Source organism: Mustela nivalis (assembly GCF_964662115.1).
Source record: "Mustela nivalis genome assembly, chromosome: 20".
In the NCBI taxonomy this organism is placed as follows: Eukaryota; Metazoa; Chordata; class Mammalia; order Carnivora; family Mustelidae; genus Mustela; species Mustela nivalis.
In genome coordinates this window covers 19,218,535-19,238,355 of record NC_139039.1, presented here as the reverse complement: position 1 = coordinate 19,238,355, position 19,821 = coordinate 19,218,535, and the positions used below count along the sequence as shown (strand labels likewise).

Here is a 19,821-nt window from a genome sequence, read left to right as displayed (position 1 = left end):
TGACCTAAGTATCAGTAAATGGCTTTCTTGGCTAACAGACTTTGGTTGTAGCCTCACTTTCATTTCTTATTTTTGTGAAGAAATCACGATGTGTTAAGATACTCCATTTTAAAATGTCTATTGCTTTCCCAGTACTTGGGCGTGTTGTGATGAGTGCTTGGTCTGCTTATGTCAACATATATTGTGTTTTTTAGCAGTTACAGTATCATTCCTTGACAAACTCAGTATTTACCATATAATTTGGGTTAGAAAATCCACATTCCAGTGTGCCTTCAAGGCACAGCATTCAAAGTGCAGTTTTCTTGTTTTGACATAATGATCTGGTAACAGGAAAAAAAAATGTTTTTGTACAGATAGACAAAGCGCTCACATCATAGCTGCATCACTGATTGTGTTGCATACCAAAATGGAATGTGAAATGCTAAGAAAGCCATAAGCAGTTTCTGTAGCTGCTAGTCAACCTTCCTGCTGTGGTGCAAAAGTAGCCATAGACAGTACAGAAATGATGAGTGTGGCTGCATTCCAAGAAAACTTTATTTATGGACACTAAAATTTGAATTTCATAATTTTCACATGTCAGGAGGTATTATTCTTTTGATTTTTTTCCCCCAACCATTTTAAAACCATAAAAATTGTTCTCATCTCTCTGGCCTTACAAAGATTGGCAGCAGCCTGGTTTGGGCCTGTAGGCTGTAGTTTGCTGACCCTTGCTCCAAGAGATTTAATTGAATAAGGTGAGTCCAGAGTTAATGGCTCAGGAGCATTACAAAATTATCAGCCAAATATCTCAAGTCCAAAAGCTAGATTTAGTTAAGGTCATAATGTTCCTCTTTTAGAAGTAATAAAATAGTATTACTGCTTAAGAGACAGAAACCAAAACTGACACAAACTAAGAAATTGAGCAACTATGTGGCTATTCAAAAGGGAATCTTTGTAATTCCTATTTTTTTAAGGAGGTGAAGATCAAAATAAGAAACCTATTAGATTATCTGCTATATTGTGTCAGCTTTAAAAAGAAGCTACAGTAAGTCATATCAAATGCATTACTTTGTCTTTAAGAATAAATGCCTTCGTGGAAAGGAGATAAAAATCAATTCTTAACATCTAGTTGAGGTATTCATAAAGAATAAGCTGACAGTGTTGAAATGCAAAAGGCTCCATTAGACTCATTATTCAACTAACAGAAACTAGACTATTAGCTACAGTTGAAGTTACCAAGTTATTAATAATAATACACTAACAACTAGTTACAGTTAAAGAAGTTACTGAGTTCTGTTCAGTTGCCCAAATTAAAAAAAATAAAATCTCCCAAATAAATATTTTTAAAACAAAATTACCAGTCATCAACATATATAAGAAAACATTTCTGAAGGCTTTATTTACAAAAGCTTTAAAAACAAATAATACCCTCTGTTTTGCAAATAACGTTTTGTTTAAAAAGGACCACCCAGTTACAGCATTGTAATATAATGAATAATGTACAAAGAAAACAAACCAGTGTGGCTAACATTTTAAGATTTGCTAGTATTACTGATTCAAATGTAGGTGACACACATCATAACGTGTAGTCTATCATTTCAGGGAAGAGTTAATGATTACCAAAATGTCTTCCTACACATGCTCTGGTCTGGTCACATATTCTGCATGGCTAAATATTTCAATCTCTTTTGTCAATATATATAAAATAGATTGCAAAGATATACACAAAAAAATAAACAAGCATTACACTCCTCAGGTAATTAGCTATATATATAGCCATATATATATACACACACACACATATATGGCTTTATATATAGAATATATTTTTGTGTTTTGTTTTTTGCACCAAATCTCTTCATTATTTATTTTTGTAACAACTATGAAAGCACAATTTTTTGTCTTCTAATTTAATTTGGTACAATACATACCTAAAGACTTGCTATCTTTGGACTTTAATGAAATTGATTTGTGGAATCAACAAAGCAAGAGCATCGTAAGTATGGCTATAAAATGTTTAAAAAATTAAAAATAAGGTAAACAGTGACAGAGTAAGAAGAAGCAGATCAAAGGGAAGTGTGCTATCATAAAATAATGGCGGCTTCAATTATCTTGGATGCCAGTTTCCTGGCAGACATTAAACATCCAATCACAAGGGGTTTTTCCTGAAGGGTGTAAAGCTGGTTTGAAAAATTCTTCAGTCACAGAGCAGCCTACACATGCCAATGAGAAACTGACAGACACTAGATGTGCTTGGAAGATTAAACACCACGTACAGAAACAGCAGTTACTAAGCTCTCAGTAGTTTTTTGTTCACTTTTTTTTTTGTAGTCTTGCTGAATCAACCGTTTGCACAATGCATGTGCTATTTCCGTGGGTCAAAAACAAGTAAATACTGTATAAGGTTGGCAGATGGTCATTTTTCCAGCTAAGAGCAAGAAAAGCCAAAATTTCTGATAAAACAGAGGATTTGAGTCAGAATCACTCTCTAAAGTGCAAAATTGATGGTCCACAATCTCAAATAGCTAAAACTCCTGCAGAATAGAAGGGAGACATGAAACAGGGAAATAAATTACAGTCAGTGCTAGTTAATTTAGGAAGGGGGAAAAACAAACCAAGCCCAAGCAGGTGAAGTTTATCAAAATATTCAGTATGATACGGGTTTCCCCACTCTCTGTCACACATGCCTGCTAACAAGTATATTAAGTTAAGGCCAAATTTAACCTGAATGCTTTTCTATTTATTAAGATCTGAGATAGGAATGGTCATACTAGTACTGAAAGGCAGAAAATAAAATGGGCTATGAAAGAAAAAAAAATAGTAATATCTATTGTTCAAGGGATTCAACGAGAGATAAAACCTATATACAAGTTTGTGTGTAGCTCAAATAAAAATAAAAGGACTATTTCATGTCATGACTGCTTGTTGGCTTCCTCTTCATATGCATTCCCTGTGCCATTCTGTACATAGGATGAACCAGAACCAAGGCCATACAAATGACCACAATATTTGGCATCATCAATATGATCTTCAAAGAACATCTAAAAAGGAATTTTGGGGAAAAAAAAAAGATAATTTTAACCAAAAGGTACCACTGGTAACTTATATTTCAGCAATGTAAGTACTGACTGTTTATTAACTAAAATGACAGCTCTTTTCTATGGTGCTCCTTTGAAGCCACACATTTTAAAATTCAATGAGTAAGATTAACGTTCTCAAGAAGTACAGAGCTCAAGAGAAACCAAAGAAAAAGATTACTAAAAAAAATGTATAAACAAGGGTCTTTCCTATTAACACTTAGATCAATTTATGAGAGTTTGTAATCATGGAAAAATGGCAGGAATTCTTATTCCATTAATGTAACAATACTCAATGGTCACAATGAATGAGCATTGCCAATGATCGGAGAAAAACGTTTAGGCTTCTAAGTAGCCTTGAGTCTATATGCAAGGCTGAGTTGGCTGAAAACAAACCCTGAACACATCCTGGACAGTGAAATCTGAACATTCACACTAGGTCACTATTCTCGAAAAAGCCAAGGAACATAAAGATGATAAATTAGTAGCAGAGAAATCCACATTAATTGAACCATTAAGGTATTTTTTAAAATGCAAAGCTGAAAATCCAAAAGATTGTTTTAATTCTCTAGTGTAGCACTGGAAAGAAGTACAAAACAAAGTATTTATTTGTCATGAATAGACACAGTCCAAATCACTTCTGACTCAACACCTGGCAAAACAACTATTATGCTTTCTATTATTAATACAACTGCTACAGAAGTTTTAAATTTCCAGATAGTTCTCAGTCAATTCTTGAGTATCTAAGAGGATATATTCAGAAGAATTCTAAAGTTGTAGTTTGCAAAACGGAAAACTTTCTTTTTGCATTTAATTTATAATGAGGTGTACCTGCATCTATCGCTCCATTACTAAGCTAGGAGGAGCCTTTGATTCACCTAGCTTTATATTCAGTATTGCCTTTTGCCACTTAAGGGGCTCTGCTCAGTATGATTTTTGATTCAACAACTACTTCACATTTACTTAACCATTTGAGAATTTAGAACCTCTTAGTAAGACTCAATCTACTAAAAAGCACTATATAAGCATTACTCTACAAACCCTCAAAATGCTGAAAAAATGGCATAAACAAATGGTATTTTACCAGCAATTTAATGCCTATGAGAAGACAATGCCAGGGAGACCTAACATGTAGATCCCTTGACTTGGCAGCGACAGCACTGATGTGGTCTACAGAAAGAATTCTGGAGTTCTGCTAGTAATGTGTGTGTCCTTGGATAGAAGTTACTAGTCTCTGGCTTCAGTTTTCTCATCTAAGAAATAGTCTGGTTGGACCTACATGATTCCTAAGGTAGTTTAAATTGTTTCATTTTTTCAGTCTATGAAGAAATCATTTTTTCAGTGCCCTCTGAACTACATTTCAGGAGGACTTATTTTTGAACACTTTCATTCAAGTGTGTTGGACACAGCCTACATGCATCTCTAACCACGTCTTCATTTAATGAGCACTTATTGCCCAAAAACGTTTGCCGTTAGATTTTTTAATGTTCTCAACCTAACAACCAACTGAGAAAAAGGCACTGATGTCTTCATACTTCTCTCATTTTGAAAAAGGCCATTCCTGTGAGCAATGAATCAGATCCCGCTTGATGCTGTGGTCCTATCCGTTCCAGCTCTAACTGTTCAGCAACTTCCTGTAAACCACCCTAGAAGAAAGAAAATCTGCCTGTCAACACAGAAACAGTGCAATGCCCAAATTCACAAGTTATATAACTTAGACACTGACCAAAATATAAATGGACTTATTTAGCACATAAAGATGGACCTTATGACGATCCAAAAAAAAAAAAAAAAAAAAAAATGTGAATTACAAATTAAAGTATTTGTTGAATATGGGAGAAGTTTATAATTTAGTAGAAAAGGAGATCCTAATTGGGAAAATTTGTGTTCATCATATGCTTTAAGGCCTGTGACAGGCAAATAACATTCCTGAAGATTTGGGGGAAGCAGATCCTATACATGGGAACAGGTGTACAGGGGAACATTTATCAAGCACATTCAGTCAATCCATCCATCAATATAAAATGACCATTGGCAGCTTCTCTCCAACTTTCCTAAGCTTCTCACCAATCCATCTCTAAGTAGTTTACCCTCATAATTTGTATAAAACAAAGCTATTGTGATTAAATCAGTCCTTAAAAATCCACAAAGTGCTCAATTATGGTTTTGTTAAAAAGAAGAGTATGCTGTTATAAGAATACAACTCCTTATGAGGGTCTAAATATCTGCTTATGTTAATATTGCCAGGCATGAAAGCAGAGAAAAAGAATGAAAGGGAAAAGTAAAAATAAAGGAAGAAAGAAAGGGAAGGAGAATAATGGCAGGGGGGAGGGTAGGATATGAGTAAAGAAGGAAGATAGGAGCGCAACAGAACAGGCCATTCAGCATGGCTGACCAGAGGTCAAAAAGCACCTTTTGTCATTAACCTAAATTTAACACAGCAGCTCACTTGGCATATTCAGAATAGCTGGTGTACCTAGAAATTTTCCAATATCACACACATGGTGAGCAATAATTTGATCCTGTTCCTAAAATATGTCGTTGCAGAGACATGTCAGATTTTAAAAAGCACTTCTAAAGCCAGATGAAAACATGTGGGTCATGGATTCTCAGCATCTAATGCTTTCAGGGATGGACTGAGTTTCTATAGCAATAAGGCTATCCTATTTCAAGTTCACTTGAGTCACAGCGAGAAGTCTCTTCAAATTGCACACAATCCTGCTGCTCTTAGGTGCTCCAAACAAGGAGTGACCTTTCTTTAAAACTTCCCCAGCTATATGCCATATTCTGTAATAAGGCAAGCAAACTTTGGCCAAAACACTACTTCTCTTCTGATTATAAGTTCAATTATCAAAAGCAAAGTTTTCAACTTCTACACTGTTTCTTTCTGCTTAAAAGTAAAGCACTTAAGGTTTTTGCCATCTCCTAAAAGTATAATTTTATCTGCACTTCTAAAAACCTGGAAAGAAAATGTGATCAACCTGATGCAGGTTGTATCAAGCAGCCACTTCACCTACACATGCTTTTTAGTTGCAGCTTAAATCCAAACACAGCTGGAAAAATAAAAAATAAAAAATAAAAAAAAAAGCCCTTCTACTCCTTGGGAGTCTAAGCCACCGAGAGAATTCATTCTCAAACTGAAGGAGCACTTTATTGATTAAAGAAACATTCCTTTTTAAAGAATTCATGTTCAGAAATAACATTATTACACATGCATTCAGCAATGTCAGAACGTAAGCTACTGTCCAGACAGGACCTAGACGTTTACAGAAGCACTAACATCTTGATTATCTTTTAGGCCGGGGAAAAAAATCTTTAGCCATGTTAATTAACCCTAGGAACATAATCTGTGACTGGAACCAATAAAATAATTTTTGTCCAGGGAAAACTCTGTTTGCTACATTACTGACCACACTGCTGGCCAGCTCAGATTTTATCTTGCATGGATAGATTGTGCGCATGTTGGACAGCAAAACTTGCACTTCTGTGCATGACAGCCTCGCTAGTCCTCACATTTTCGTGCAGGTTTATGATTTTCAATCTGGCAAAGATGAAAATCTGATTCTTGGTTTGAATTTTGTTGAAAACTTATTCTGCCAATATACACTGAAATTCTGAAAAAGGATTTCCTATAAATAATTTATGCAACAATAATAATTAATAACCAGATAATATAATCACATTTAATACAAAACTTGAAATATGGCTTACTTTGAGATTTTTGCAGCTTTTCATGAGGTACTTCACATCATAAATGACAGGAAAAAATAACCGAAGGATCTCAAAGAAGTCAAGTTCTTCTTCAGGCAAGTTAGAGTTGGTCAGGATTTTGATTAAATAGCCAAAGTCATAACCACTACAAAAGGGTTAAATACAGAACAGAGACATATAAATATCATAGAGATGAAAAAATAATTTTTTTCTGATACAAATTTTAAGTGAGCCACAACTGTAGCACAAAAAAGGAATCAACCAAAAAAAAAAAAAGATCCCAGCCCCCCACAAAGAGAGAAAACAGACATGTTTCTAATGATGCAATGATAATAGGAAAATGCCATCATCTTACCAACAGTGATACGAACTTCATTCAGAGATACTAGAACACAGATCTATACTAGCTTCTCAAGTCTATAGTCACTAGGTTACTATTTTTACTGATCTCTAAAGGAAGAACTCTAAGCATCAAACCACCCATAGATGTCTCAAAAATTGTTAAATAATTATGGAAATGGAAAAATATGAATGAGAACATGGCTAAAGATGTCAAAATGTAGCAGAATTGGCAAAAATAATACAACTCTTCCCATATTTTACATAAAGAGGTCATATGCTTCAAAACCCAAAGTGGGGTGCCTGGGTGGTTCAGTCAGTTAAGCGTCCAACTCTTGATCTTAGCTCAGGTCATGATCTCAGGATCGTGAGTTCAAGCCCCAAATTAAAAATAAAAGCCCAGGGCGCCTGGGTGGCTCAGTGGGTTAAAGCCTCTGCCTCCAGCTCAGGTCATGATCCCAGGGTCCTGGGATCGAGTCCCGCATCGGGCTTTTTGCTCAGCAGGGAGCCTGCTTCTCCGTCTATCTCTGCCTGCCTCTCTGCCTACTTATGATCTCTGTCAAATAAATAAATTCTTAAAAAAAATAAAAATAAAAATAAAAACCCAAAGAGTAATTCCTTAATGAAAGTATTTTCATTTTCCTTAGATGATTTTACCAGTCATTCTCTTCCCTCAAAATTCTGTTCCTATGTCATATGGCTCCTCAAGATATACTAAAGGAAATGCTGTACTTCTCAGTAAACACTGAGAACTACTATCCAGAGAATAAAATACCAACTCCCACACTTTCAAGTCAAGATCTCCTAACTCTACTGTTTTTTTTTTCCCCACAGCTTTGTATGTCCCCACATTCCTGTGCCTTAATTGCATACCCTTTTCCTCCCTGTCTACCTTTACTTCAAGGACAAGATGCCTTCCCCGAAGAGTCTAGCTCCCAGTGATTTCTTATACAAACTGTTTCCTTGTACTACCCTTTAAAATGCATTATTGTTTCCTCCACTAGTCTAGTAGGAATCACATTTTTAAAAATATCTTAAAATCTTTTACTTCGCATAGCTGGAAGTCAGTACATATTTGGTGAGAGGTGGTATTAACGTATCTTTTGGGGGATACAAATAAAATTTCTACTTAATGTTCAGAACTACTTCTAATTTTAAAAAGAAAAAAAGAAGCTTTACCATTGAAGACAGTTAAGGAATACCAAGGTATAAGCAATTAACAGTAGAAACCTTTAAATTTCTGGTAATTGGCAAGGAAGTGACTGCTATCATCCAACTAAAGAGAAGTCAATACAGCATTTACTTATTACTAGTAAAAGACTGTACAAGAATTTAGGATTTATAAATTTCTTAAACTAGTCTTTATCTCATAGAAATAAGAGATATTAGAATATTAGAATATGATGAAAATATTTAATGCCATTTACAATAAAATCTTAACATACCTTGACAAATACTGGAGTCTAATTTAGACTATACATTCTAAGAAGACATGAACCCCTTGTTTCTCTTTATCTTAATATCCCCAAGGCCTAGCATGCAGTATTTGCTCAGAGTATTTTTTTGAATGAAAGACTAAGTCATACACAGCAGAAGGATGAAGGTTTCTAGTCATGACCAGGAAAGTCAAACAAAACAAAACAAAACAAAACCCTGAAAAATATTCCTAATGTTAACAGAGACTTCAGTCTTGTCTCCTGAGGTATAGGTTCAAATGGAGAACAGAAAAAAAAGATGACAGGTGACAATTAATATGTTCAATACTCCTAACTCAAAAACTACTGCTTAGTACTACAATAGAGTTTGCAAAATGAATAGTCCTTTACTACAATCATTCCAGAGGCCAGAGTTGGAAATTTTAAAGCATGCAGGATTGTTTCTATTTTTTAAAAAATGTGTGAAATGGACCCAATATAAGAACATTAATAGAAGGCCAAATAAAATAATTCCCAAGGCCACTTTTAGTCCCTGTGCTTCCAATTTAATTTAGTGTACCTCAACAGAAGAACTTTCTTACCTGGAAGTCTATTTTGACAAAATGGAACTACCTTCCTTTCTTTTTTTTTTTTTTTTTTTAAAGATTTTTTTTAATTTATTTTTTTGACAGACAGAAATCACAAGTAGGCAGAGAGGCAGGCAGAGAGAGAGGGGGAAGCAGGCTCCCCGCTGAGCAGAGAGCCCGATGCGGGGCTCGATCCCAGGACCCTGGGATCATGACCTGAGCCGAAGGCAGAGGCTTTAACCCACTGAGCCACCCAGGCGCCCCACTACCTTCCTTTCTAAATATTCTCTTTCCAATCCAATTTTATTTTATAGTAAGAATGAAAAACAACCATTTATTGAGAATTTACTGTTTGTAAAATCTTTTATTAAAATGCTCTAAACATATTATTGATCATTAAAACTATATATTTACCTAAATGATGCCTACCTGATCACTCCTCTTTGAAAAAAAAATTAAAATCCACGACCCCCCCCAGTTTTTTTCTCCACAGTACTTATCAACAACAAACCACAATATAAATTTCATCATTCAAAAAGAATTGCCTATTCCCACCAGAATATAAACTTCATGAGGCTGAGGATTTTTAGTTTAATTCCTAAAATCTTATACCAAAGTGCTTGGCATTGGTAGATATTAAATAAATATTTTCTTAACAAACGAATGATTTCATTCTAAGGCTCAGAAATGTTAAATAACCCCCAGTAACATTGATTCCAAATGGCATTGCTGGATTTAAACCAAGATCTACTTTGTCAGCCTAACTCTTTCCACTATGTAATACTCTCTCACTGGCTAAAAATGAAATACATAACTTTAAATTAACTCTTAAATAGACCAACATTAGCTTCTTGAGAAGAGACTGCTATGTGGCAGCCAGTTCCTTATAGAACTGAGCCTGAAAGTTCTGAAACAGTGACCCACACCAAGTGTGGAGCAATTAGGAAATAGAAACACAAATGCCGTTTTCAATGCAATCTTTTTACCTATGAAATGATAACCATTTGACCCCTTCGCAGAGGACCACTCCCGATGTCATAAGAAGTTCTGCAAAGTACTGGGTCTCAATTCCTTCCTCCTCATGTTTTTTAAACTGGATGCCAGATGTTGTTAGTAGCTCTATAGAGTCCTGGGCATACATGTCCTCCCTGGCAGAAGAAGAAAGACAACCTTCAAAAATGCCATTCTTCAAACAAACCATTTTTCTCCACTTACATCTACAACCTACAGTACCAGAAACAATAAAACACAGGACTGGCCTGGGTCTGATTATTCCAATGCTTCACATATAGGAAGGAAAATACAATTTAAATATTAAGGTTATTATTTTAGAAAAGTGTTCAGTCAATCATCTTTCAAAGCAGTCCAAGGGTGAGATTTTAATCTTTACTACTGATTCAATGTCATTAGCCTTTCCCAAGTTACATATATTTAACTGAGTTTGAAAAAAGGGTCTTCTACTCACCAGGGGCTACCACCACAAAGTGAAAGACATGTTCTTTTCAGGGGCTTTCAGTCTCAGCAGCCTTTTTATTGCTGCCCCATGGAGCTGTAGCCACAGGGGTGGGTGACAGCCTATATCCATCTCCCATGCTCCCAGCAGCATCAGGAAGGAGAGCAAGAGGAAAACATCTGATGTGGCTAAATTAAAACTACATTCCATCCTAGAGAAAAAGGAATCTCCTCCTCTCACTAATGATGAGCCTTTCAAAGGGCGCCAATAACCAGTAAAATGTTTAAAATGGAAGACTTTGCTATAAGAGCAATAACTTCTTCTTCTAACAATCTTAATCCTAGAAAATCACCTCCCAAAGATGAAGCCAGGAAATCTAAATATAAACTAACCATTGAAGATTTTACTTAAGCCAAAAAGAAAGCACTAATTTCTAAGCATGAACACACCGGTATCCAAATGTTAAATTAAATTTTAAAAAAGGATCAAAACGAAGGTACAGGTTTCTGAAAATACATGGTAAGTATTTTGTGCACTGCCCACTGGATTTTTTTCATTTACTTTTTAAATAGCAAGAATACTGGTTTCCACCACTTAGCAAAAGAAAATTCTATTAAAAGCTTTAACAAAACTAATTAAACCAAAAGAAACATTACATTTAGGTGAAAAAGTGTTCTTACAGTCTATTCTCTGGAAATCAGTCTGCTTCTAAGTGTCTTTGAAAAATAACAAAACATAATGTTGTATGGTGCCAAACAGTAAATATAGTTATTGTGGTGAGCACTGTACAATCTACAGAATTGTTAAATCACTGTTATGCACTTGAAACTAATGTAAGATATGTGAACTATCCTTAATATAAAAATTTAAAAAACAAATACTAGCCATTGAACATCTTTAAAAAAAGAGGGACCTGCAATCATCACTTTAGGTCAAAATTTCCCCTAAGAAAAACCCTTTAGGAAGGATTTCTGAATAAATCTAAGAAGTTTTTTTTCATTAAACAACAGATATCATTGGCCTTATTACACTAAAAGTATGTATCTTAAACAATTAAAATCTCACTCATCTGGCTCTAATGCTCACATTGAGAGGCATACTTTAGCAAATTATAACCAACCCAAAGCGTAAGATTCTTTCTCTAGGCTCACATTATACTGAGCCATATGCTCACTTTATCTTTTAGTACACAGATTCAAAAGGGCAATGATTTTTGTCATTTTTGTTTAATGTCTATCACCACATCAAAAAACTTGTGAGGTGGAACAGTGAGTGTTGCACTACTTAAATCAGAATTTCCCAAACTTGCCCAATGACAGCAATCATCCAGAGAGTGTACCAAAAATATGGGTTTCCAGGTCCTATACCTAGACTTACTGAATTACAATATCCAGGAGAAAGATCTGGGTAAATACCTCAGGTGCTTAATAATCAACAAGTTTAGTTAAAAAAAAAATGTATAAGATTACTTCTTTCTCTTTTTTTCTGTATAGTTCACATACCTCAATGCAGATTAAGCTGATGTACTATATTTCTTGGGAGTAAATATTTTAAAATTTAGAACCAATTCCATGCTTTATAATACCCATTAGAAGAGAAAGCTGAAAGTTCCACACAGGTAAGCTAATAAATCTCTAAATAGAATGAAGAAAATTTCCTGCTGGTATGGAAAACTCTGTAATTCTTATAATTCAATTCTCCAAATCAATTCAAATTCAAACCTCCAAATCCCCTTCCCATGGTATCCATTTCAAGTTTTTTTTAATTTTTAATTTTTTTATTCCAAAATTCATTGTTTATGTATCACACCCAGTGCTCCACGCAATACAAGCCCTCCATAATACCCACCACCAGGCTCACCCACTCCCTTACCCCTGCAAAACCCTCACTCAGTTTGTTTCTCCAGAGTCCACATTCCCAAGCTCCAAAAATCCTAGTACATGTAGGAATATATTAAAGGATGGAAATCTCAAAAAAGTAGTCAAAACATTGTTTAGTCAAAAGTGTAAGGACTACTGCAGGTGCAGGTACTGGCTTACTGATTATAACAATCTGTTCAAAACACCAGGGAACAGTAATGATTGCTCCTAACACTCATCAACTACTAAGTTTAAGGAGGCAAAATATCTAGGCATAATAATTGAACTTGAGTGAAAGCCATGTGCAAATACCTAAAAAAGGTTTTCCCAAAAAGCAGAGATACAAGACTACTCATCTCAAACTATATCCTAAAAACAGAAACTAACTTAACTAGGTATGTTAAATCCCATAAATATATTTTTTCATCCTTTCTTAAAGTAGGCTCCATGTCCAACATGGGGCTTGAACTCACAACCCCAAGATCAAGAGTTTCATAATCTATGTACTGAGCCAGCCACGTGCCCCTACTTTTTGACCTGCCTACAAGTATAAACTTAGCCTACTACACAAATTCACATTTTTAAACACAGACTCAAGATTTTATAATTTGGAAATGCTTTCCAACCTCAATCCATTCCTGGCTCACCATACATTTTATATTTTAAAACATGCACCCTATATATTTAAGTTTATGCTAAAAAATCATGAGCAAAGACAAACCAGAACACAGACTGTTACAAATGCACAAACGGTCACAAAAATTAATGTTTTATGAACTCGAACCAAGAATATGTAACATGCTCAAAAAATCTGCAAAGACTATATGAAAGACAACATGAACAGCCTGCAACTCTATACAAGACAATAGCCTTTTAGCCTTCAAATGCCTGGGCATTATCCTATAAACAAAATCAAAACCATCCTCTGATTCTGCTGTCCTTTCCACTTAGGGTCCTCCCTGTATCTCCTCTCCTCTGCCGTTTTCCTTCAGTGAATTACCAGCTCCCTGTCTGTTGCCGCTGAACCCACAATCTCCTGTAATCTCTATTACACTATCAAAATGATCTTCTCAAATAATAATTACTGTAATCATCAAATTGCTGTTTTAGAAATTTGTTCTTATCTCCTTTGATAGGGATAGCTTTCTTCTGCACAGCTCACAAATATTCTACTTCAACTTTCATTTTACTATCAACTCCAAATTCAATTTAGAGAGAACTCCTATACATTGATCATTATCTAACAAATTCTAATTTTTGGACTTTGGCAATGGAGAGCAGACAGAAATGTTACAGGAACACAAAGTTCTAAAGACCATGACCAACCTTCCTCAACACTATACCCCCTGGCACCTAACCCAACTGCTGACACATTCTAGGCACTCAATAAAAAAGTCAATTTTTCATCTTTCTACAAAATATCCAAGATTCTATTCATGGTACTCTGTTTTCCATATTAAGTAGTCCCAGTTTTATCTTCCAAATAATCATTTCCACTTAAATAGTATATTCCACTATATCCTTCTCCTTAAAAACATCTTCTTAGACATTAACAATAGCATAAATAGTGGCCAAACCTAGTAACAAGTAGCTCTCTCTGTATAAGAAAAAAAAGTCTTTCAAAGATTGTAATATGGCAGTTGTTATAACAAAGATGTTTCTAGAAAAGGAAAATGTCAATTTTTCCAAATTGGAGACATAGACGGGTCCACCTCCTACTCATGTATTTAGATCACAATGGTATCTCAGTTGAAGAAAGTGTTCTAATGATCAAATTGGAAAAAAAGGAAAACAGAACAAATGAAATGGTAAAGAACTAATTTTAAAAATGGTTATCTTTTGAGAAAAGGGCAAAAGACAATTTTCAGTGTTTCAGAATTACAGTACTTATAAAAGGTTATTACCAGTTTGAATAGAGAGGAGTAATTTTTACCCTTTAAATTCAACAAAGTAAAACAGAAAATGAGGCTAAACACAATGTAATTATAAGCCATAGTACTGCACCATTAACCACATTACTCTCTAAAATCATCAGCTCTGCTTTTTAGAACTTACATGCTAAATATCACATTGTTGTAGAGAGAATGGGAGGTTCTTACATTGGCACTACTGTTAAATTGTCCCACAGCTTCTTTAACTATTTTCTGAAGCAGATTTAAGATCATATTACACAAATACATGCTGTCAAATAAGACACCGCAATATTTTAACTTAATTTGAATGTCTTAAACATTTCCCCACCTTAGAGTCAGTTTGTAAACAATCTGCCCTCAGCCAAAACACTCCAGACTTCCCTAAGCTATCAAGACAACAAGTAAGGAAACTCGATTTCAACCTTGGGCTTGAGTTAGAATTTAGTTTCTGAATGGTTTCTGAAAAAAATACCAAGTTCAAGGATACCATTCTCTCTCCTATGTTAGTTCTAAGAGGTTTTGTGGGGTGATCGGGGAATTTAACTATTACATAACTATTGTATAATTATATTGACTTGACTAGAAAATGCACTCAAGTTTCCAAGAAATGTCTTACTACCCTTGACATGTAATCCATTGATAGTCTGGAGTTTGTAATAAAAGTATCTCCACATGAAGGATAATCACTACAACAAAGATATATATATTTCAAATTGCACACAAAGGTTGAAAGTAAAATATAACGTAAAGGTTATTTTTCTATCAAGAAGTGTCTTGAATACCCAAAGTTTTTCAGATTTCAAAAAAAAGTAGCAGTCATACTTTTCAAACAACATCTTTAAAATTTGAAGTATTTGAATATAAGGTCTTCTTTATCCTAGTTCTTTCGTTCCATTAGAAGAAATCTAATCTCTTGAAATTTTAGGTTTTAAATATTTCTAGGATAACTGCCAAATTCAGTTAGCATTTCATTCACCATACTTAAGAGAAATCAATTCCTAAAATTAAGCTAAAAAAAGTTTGGGTTATATTTATTTCCCACTTACGTCAAATTAAATTTAAAATTAAACTGCCAAGTTGAAGTTCCTGGAGGATATTCTCCTTGCTCATTCATAAATGTCAGTCCTAGCTGAATTATCTTTAACAAGTCTACATTACATCGCAATAGTTGGTACTGATAGTCAGCATTGCTCCTGAATTCTCCAATAGGTCTTGCAACCACACCTGGAAACTCGGTATCCTGTAAAATAGTTTTAAGATTCATTATTTACTAAATGACCAAAACCACAATCCATAAATTCTTAGCATAAATCATTAATTTTTGGTTCAAGTCAAAGAATCCTGTTATAGGTAATTTTTTACACATTTGTATTCAAATACAAAATTACCTTTTAACTATGAAGAGCATTACTTTTTAGAACCATAAAACAGAACCAAACTTAATGACTTTTTCTCATTTTAAATACACTGTCAGAAAAAAATTATTCTGTATAAGATATGAATGATAAATGCACCAAGTACTCTATTCCCAAGGAAGGGGGGAAAAAATCAAAAATTCACATTTCTCAAGGGGTATTTGAAACTGTGTTCACAGTATGCTAGTGTTAAATGAAGAACTGATTAAAAAGAATGGAAAATGCATCATACTTTCCGATTATTTTTCTGAGGTAAGGTTTGTCTAAACATCAAAACCCTCTGAATTTCCTGGGCTAAAATAGCACTCTCTATTTCGTGAGAAAACAGGTCACCAAAAATTATGTGATACCCACTTATTCCTGTAGAATGTTATCATGTCTCTAATGTCACTCCTTATCATCTGAGAAATGATCACTATATATTTTTGTGGGATAAAAAACAACTTCTGGGCACTTGGGAGGCTCAGTTGGTTAAGCAACTGCCTTCGGCTCAGGTCATGATCCTGGAGTCCTGGGTTTGAGTCCCACATCCGGGGCCCCCCTGCTCTGCAGGGAGTCTGCTCCTCTTTCTCCCTCTGCCTGACACTCCCACTGCTTGTGCTCTCTCTCTCTCTGTTAAATAAAATCTTTAAAAAATAAACAAAAACTTCAATTCTAATTATGGGTAAGTACACTTTTATTAAATAAGTTATCTATGTACACTCAAATATTCGTATTTTCAACAATCAACCTGCCCCTCCCCACAAAAGCACATTTATTTATTTGCATTAAAAATACTGAGGAAACGACACTGTATCACTTTACTTTTAAAATTCACATTGGGAAGCAAAAAACAAAATCTGGATACCAAAAACACTATGAAACAGTAAAGAAACTAAAACTCTAAATACAGTCCAACTCAACAACCACTTTACTGGATATTTTATTAACACAAAATGCTACGTGTGTTGTGGGAGAGAAAGAGTAAGACACTAACCCCTTGCTTTGTGGAACTTACAATCTGGAAAACAGTACAGTAACTGTAATAGATGTACAAAATACAGCAGGTAAAGCAGCAAAATAATTAACTCAATAGATGGTCTAGGTAGATTAAATACTAAATGCAAAAGCAGAGATGCTTAACAGCATAGTATGTTCGTGCAACTCCACTGCTGATTAAAACAACAAAAAAAAACTGCAAATCAACAGTGTTCCACTGGGAGGTCTGATTTTTTTTTTTTTTTTTTTGAGAAAGACATGCAGGAGCTCCCTAGCTTTTTTGTGCTCATCTGGTATTATCAGTTAAGCCTTAAGTGTTGCTGGGCGCTGACCTGGCACTCAGCCAGGTTCTAATGTTCTTCTGTCGTTGAGTATGAACAGTTTTACACTTCAACATCAGATAAGACCACTCCGTAATCATGACTAAACGCAGACAAAAACATAAACATTGTCCAAACTACAAAAATGGTCAAACATCTTTCCATCTTGGCTAATGTAAGTAAACTACTGTTTCTTTATAGCTTTAGTATCATTCTAGTCTTCTCTCATTCTATTTAAGACTTAAGATACCCTGTCATAGAATTATCCCAGCTTCTCAACAGCGTCCAATCCAGAGCACGACCCTGCCTCCTTAATCCCTCCCTAAAACTACCTGACAAAAGCCAAATCCTAAAGTCTTTTCTAACACTCTTACTCACATGCCCCATGTTTTCAGTGGTGTGCATTTTCCCTCACTGCAATGAGTAATAAACCCAATTTGTCACATTGCAGAAGTGTTCCTGGTGGTCTCTGGTTCGAGGATATTGACAAAATTTCTTTTTATAATTAATCTCTACAATATTAACCAGATGAACTGAATTCAAGACTTTAATATCCCTGTTCCTCTTTTATAAGAAGCATCTTCAGGATTTGATGATAGGCATACCATAGCAACGTAATTATATTTTCTGATAACTTGACGAATTTTCTTCATCTCTTCATCCAGGTTGCAAGCCCAAACTTCACAAATTCTTTGGCTATGATCTACAGTTGCTGCTGGCATAGTGAGGGCACAAGAAGTCTAGATGCCAAGCATCAAAATGTTATACTTGATTGAAGATTTGTTTCATAAAATACTTTATCCTTTATTTTTGTACCTGTCAAAATAAAAACCAGTGGAATCAGAAATATGATTCATAGATGAACTGAGTTGATACAAACCTAAAAGATTATTCAAAGTCCTTGATTTGTAAGAAAATCAGTTTGGGAAATGACTTGACTAAAGTCACACAGCTTATCAGTAGGAAAAAGCAAAAGACTGAAAAAGGTTTTCTGGTTCTAATACCAATGTTAGGCAAAAACAGTTTTTTTTATGTGTACGTACTAATCGTTTTTTAAAAACATTAAAGATTGCTCTGAATTCCACTCACTCTCTGAATAAAACTTTATGAAGACATCTATTTCCACATAGAAAATGAAAAGTTAAATAGTGATATAATGTGACTGATCAGATGTTATTAGGACAAAGGTAATGTTTATTACCAGCATTATGTCATTAACAGCAAATCTGATTTAATTACAAAATCTCATTTAGTGGCATTTACTGAAGTCAGATTAGAAGGTACTTTTTAGTAAACCAACAACAACAAAAAGAGAAAACAAAAAAAATCTCTTTCTGAAAAATAAGTAACAGCCACAGAAACTGTTCTAATGTCCCTAACTGCAGGAGGAAGGAAGAAAAAGGTGTATGCATTTCGAACTGTTTCTCATTTCCTAAAAACCCAGGTATAAACACACATCTGTCCTTCTGTCCAAAAACAGCATCATGCCACAGAAAGAGTACAGACCAACATTTTGATTCTTGGACAGAAAAATTCCAAACGCTCCTTCATTTTTCACGGAAGTCTGAACAAATCCTAACAAACCAAGGTAAAAAAGGGAATTATGATACCTCCCAAACACTTCAGTCACACATGGAACCTCAAGTCCTCTAAGAACAGAGACCAAAGATCTAGGGGACCCCTTCTTCATTACCCTCCCCACTCCCCTACACACCCACACACACACCTTCATTACCCTTCCCACTCCCCTACGCACCCACACACACACCTTCATTACCCTCCCCACTCTACTACACACACACAAACACACACTTCATTACCCTCCCCACTCCCCTACACACCCACACACACACCTTCATTACCCTCCCCACTCTACTACACACACACACACACAAACACACACTTCATTACCCTCCCCACTCCCTTACACACCCACACAAACACACACACCTTCATTACTCTCCCCACTCCTCTAAACACACACAGACACACACACACACACACACACACACACACTCTCTCTCTCTCTCTCAAAAAGACCCTGTAGCCTCCCATTACTTTTCCACCTCTGTCTCTTTACTACAATTCCAGAAGCCCTGACGAGGCACCAGAGGCCTTCTCATTACTGGAGATACAATCTCCGTGCTGCAGGCTCCCAAAGAATCGAAAACAGCACAGAGCCACTCAAGTCATAGATAACTCTCTTCCCTGGCAGAGAGCCACTGTGAAGGTGCTTGATAACCATTTACTGGGGCCAGACTGACGCCCAAGCACTGCTGCCAGAAGAAATATGAGGAGCTGAGATCTAGGCCACCGCCCTCCACTCCCAATTTCCGTCCAACAACGTCGAAGCCCCAGGTACAAAGCCTTTACGTCATCACTCCGCGCCACCCCCTTGACATACCCTCAGCCCGTTACCCTGCCCCCCCTCCACCCGCCGCCTAGCTTTTTCCTTCGCCAGCCGCCTTCCAGCTGGCGCCATCGCTCACCATCTCAGGTTCATCGTTCCCGCCCCCTTTCTACTTCCCCAATCCGCCCCTCCCCCCGGCAGACGCAAGATCTACTTGTGTCGCTGAGCTCGCGCTCCTCCTCCTCCTCCTCGCCATAGAGACAGCAACCAGCGGCGGTGGCGGTGGCGGTAGCGGCGGCAGCAGCGGGTGCCCCATAGACACCTCACGCCCAGCAAGGGGAGAAGGGGAGCTGGGGCTGCGCCGCACCGTGCTGCGCCGTCGCTTCTCGCACGTCCTGGCGGGGGCGCTAGGTGATGACGCGCCA

The 19,821-nt window shown here is 36.0% G+C and overlaps 1 protein-coding gene across 2 annotated transcripts; it reads right to left on the bottom strand.

Annotated features, from left to right (window-relative positions):
* Positions 1-1,351: 1,351 nt before the first annotated feature.
* Positions 1,352-19,820, bottom strand: CNOT7 (CCR4-NOT transcription complex subunit 7). 2 transcript variants are annotated; one of them, XM_082715611.1, is made up of 7 exons: positions 19,611-19,820; positions 17,652-17,862; positions 15,380-15,573; positions 10,095-10,256; positions 6,768-6,912; positions 4,592-4,702; positions 1,352-3,020 (listed from the first exon to the last, which is right to left on the bottom strand). In XM_082715611.1, the coding sequence occupies exons 2-7, from the start codon at positions 17,766-17,768 to the stop codon at positions 2,892-2,894; spliced, it is 858 nt and encodes a 285-aa protein (XP_082571737.1). In that variant the 5' UTR covers positions 17,769-17,862; positions 19,611-19,820; the 3' UTR covers positions 1,352-2,891. The 2 variants fall into 2 exon arrangements, with proteins under 2 accessions (XP_082571737.1, XP_082571738.1); XM_082715612.1 differs by lacking the exon at positions 10,095-10,256 and having other exon boundaries at positions 19,611-19,746.
* Position 19,821: the final 1 nt, after the last annotated feature.

What these genes read in the sequence shown, in the direction of transcription:
- CNOT7 (XM_082715611.1), bottom strand. Translation starts at nt 17,768, where the DNA reads ATGCCAGCAGCAACTGTAGATCATAGCCAAAGAATTTGTGAAGTTTGG. An exon ending in AATATAATTACGTTGCTATG is followed by an intron (nt 15,574 to 17,651) that starts GTATGCCTATCA and finishes ACTATTTTACAG; the next exon opens with GATACCGAGTTTCCAGGTGT. An exon ending in AAATGGTTATCATTTCATAG is followed by an intron (nt 6,913 to 10,094) that starts GTAAAAAGATTG and finishes ACCCTTTTGTAG; the next exon opens with TGGTTATGACTTTGGCTATT.